General features: G+C 42.1%; 1 protein-coding gene across 1 annotated transcript; it reads left to right on the plus strand.

The window, feature by feature from the left end:
* Positions 1-217: 217 nt before the first annotated feature.
* TEOVI_000864100 (cystathione gamma lyase, putative) lies at positions 218-1,450 on the plus strand (the record flags this gene model as incomplete). The annotated part of the gene is made up of 1 exon (XM_067220080.1): positions 218-1,450. The coding sequence occupies one exon, from the start codon at positions 218-220 to the stop codon at positions 1,448-1,450; it is 1,233 nt and encodes a 410-aa protein (XP_067076181.1).
* Positions 1,451-2,113: the final 663 nt, after the last annotated feature.

Here is a 2,113-nt window from a genome sequence, read left to right on the forward strand (position 1 = left end):
ACGATATTCAGGTAAAGATTAATAATGAGTAAATGTATTAATTTTTCTTTACTATTATTTTAACTAATTAGCTGACGGATGTGTGTTTTGAAGTCTGTGTGTTGTACTTGGTATGTATTGTTATTGTTTGTGTATTCTTTTTTTCTTTTTCTTTTTTTCATTTTGTGAGGGAAAGCTTTGCCTTATTTTTGTTTTGCTTTACTTTATCGAATCGAAAATGTCTAAGCAGCAGCATTTGGTTTCTGATTTTGAAGATGGCTCTGGTTCATGGTCTAATATCGAACAGGGGTTTGATACTCTTCTTGTTCATGGGGGTGTGAAGCCGGATCCAGTGACAGGAGCTGTGCTTACTCCCATTTATCAAAGCACGACGTTTGTTCAAGAGTCAATTGAACTTTATCAATCCAGGGGATTTAGTTATACCCGGAGTGCAAATCCTACCGTGAAGGCATTAGAGGAAAAGCTGTGCGCGGTGGAGAAGGGTGATTACGCCACGGTATACAGCACAGGTATGGCCGCCACTACAACTGTTGTGTCTGCTCTGATGAATGCTGGTGATCATGCTATTGTCACTGACTGCAGTTATGGTGGAACGAATCGTGCGTGCCGTGTGTTTTTTACTCGATTTGGTATGGAGTTCACATTTGTCGATATGCGTGATCTGAGCAATGTGGAGAAGGCCATTAAGTCGAACACAAAATTAGTAATCTCTGAAACCCCTGCCAATCCTACGTTAACTCTCACTGACATCAGAGCACTGTCAAAGATATGCAAGGCAAAAGGTCTTCTTCATGTTTGTGACAACACTTTTGCAACGGCTTTCATCATGCGGCCAATCGACCTTGGTGCTGATGTCAGCCTCATCAGCACAACAAAGTTTGTTGACGGCCATAACATGACGGTTGGTGGTGCACTCGTGACGAAGCGGAAGGATCTTGATGAGAAACTCCGACTGACGCAGAATATTCTCGGAAATGCCATGTCTCCGTTTGTGGCATTCTTACAACTACAGACAATGAAAACTATGTCTCTACGTGTCACTAAACAAAGTGCCAACGCACAGAAGGTGGCGGAATTCCTTGAGACACACCCTATTGTTGATAAGGTGTCCTACCCCGGCCTCAAAAGCTTTCCGCAGAAGGAACTCGCTGATCGTCAACATTCCAACGGCAATCATGGCGGTATGTTGTGGTTTGAATTGAAGGGTGGCACGGCGGCGGGTCGCCGTCTGATGGATACCGTCCAACGCCCCTGGTCACTTTGTGAGAATCTTGGAGCAACGGAGAGTATTATCACATGCCCATCTGTCATGACACACGCCAATATGACAACTGAGGACCGATTGAAGGTTGGAATTACGGATGGGTTCATTCGTGTTTCCTGCGGTATTGAAGACGCTGAGGATCTCGTTGCCGCTCTAAAGAAAGCGCTGGATGCCATGTGCCATTAGTAAAGAGTGGCTGTGAAGTGGGAAGGGGATTATTAGGAATGAAACTGCACTGTAGTTTCGAAATTCCCTTCTTTATTTTTTTTTATTCTCCCTTTTTTCCCCCTCCTCTTTATGTTTTTCTCAATGATTAGCTTCTCCCAGCTTTGAGTGATCATTTGAGTTGAATGTGACTTCATACCGCGTGACGGCAATATTTTCAAGGAAAAAACATTGTTCTTACCTCTATTCTTAGCAGATTCTTCAGGCGGCTATGATTGGAGGCGTGAATAAAAGTTTGTCAACAACACGATAAAAAAGAATAACAGTAGAGGGTTTCCTGTCGTTCGTGAATGATTATTTATGTAGGAATAAAAAGAAAATCAGTGAGTTGTGAACCTAATGATTCAAATTGTGAACACAAGCGGGTATTTGAGCAAACGTGTTCAGATAAATCACTTTTTGTTTGTTTGTTTGCCTTTGCTACATCTGCTGTGAATCTTTTCGTTTAATTTGGTGTGATGCTCACTTTATTTTAAGGTCCAACTGTACGATCACTCGAAACTACGTTCGGACGCATCAAAAAAATAATAATAATCCAAGAAGCAAACAAAGCTATGGTAGAGGAAAACAGGAAGAGAATTAAATGAAATTAATATTAGGAGCAGCGAGAAGATGTGGGGGGGG

The sequence above is a fragment of the Trypanosoma equiperdum genome (assembly GCF_001457755.1).
Source record: "Trypanosoma equiperdum strain OVI genome assembly, contig: ctg_1052, whole genome shotgun sequence".
Lineage (NCBI taxonomy): Eukaryota > Euglenozoa > Kinetoplastea > Trypanosomatida > Trypanosomatidae > Trypanosoma > Trypanosoma equiperdum.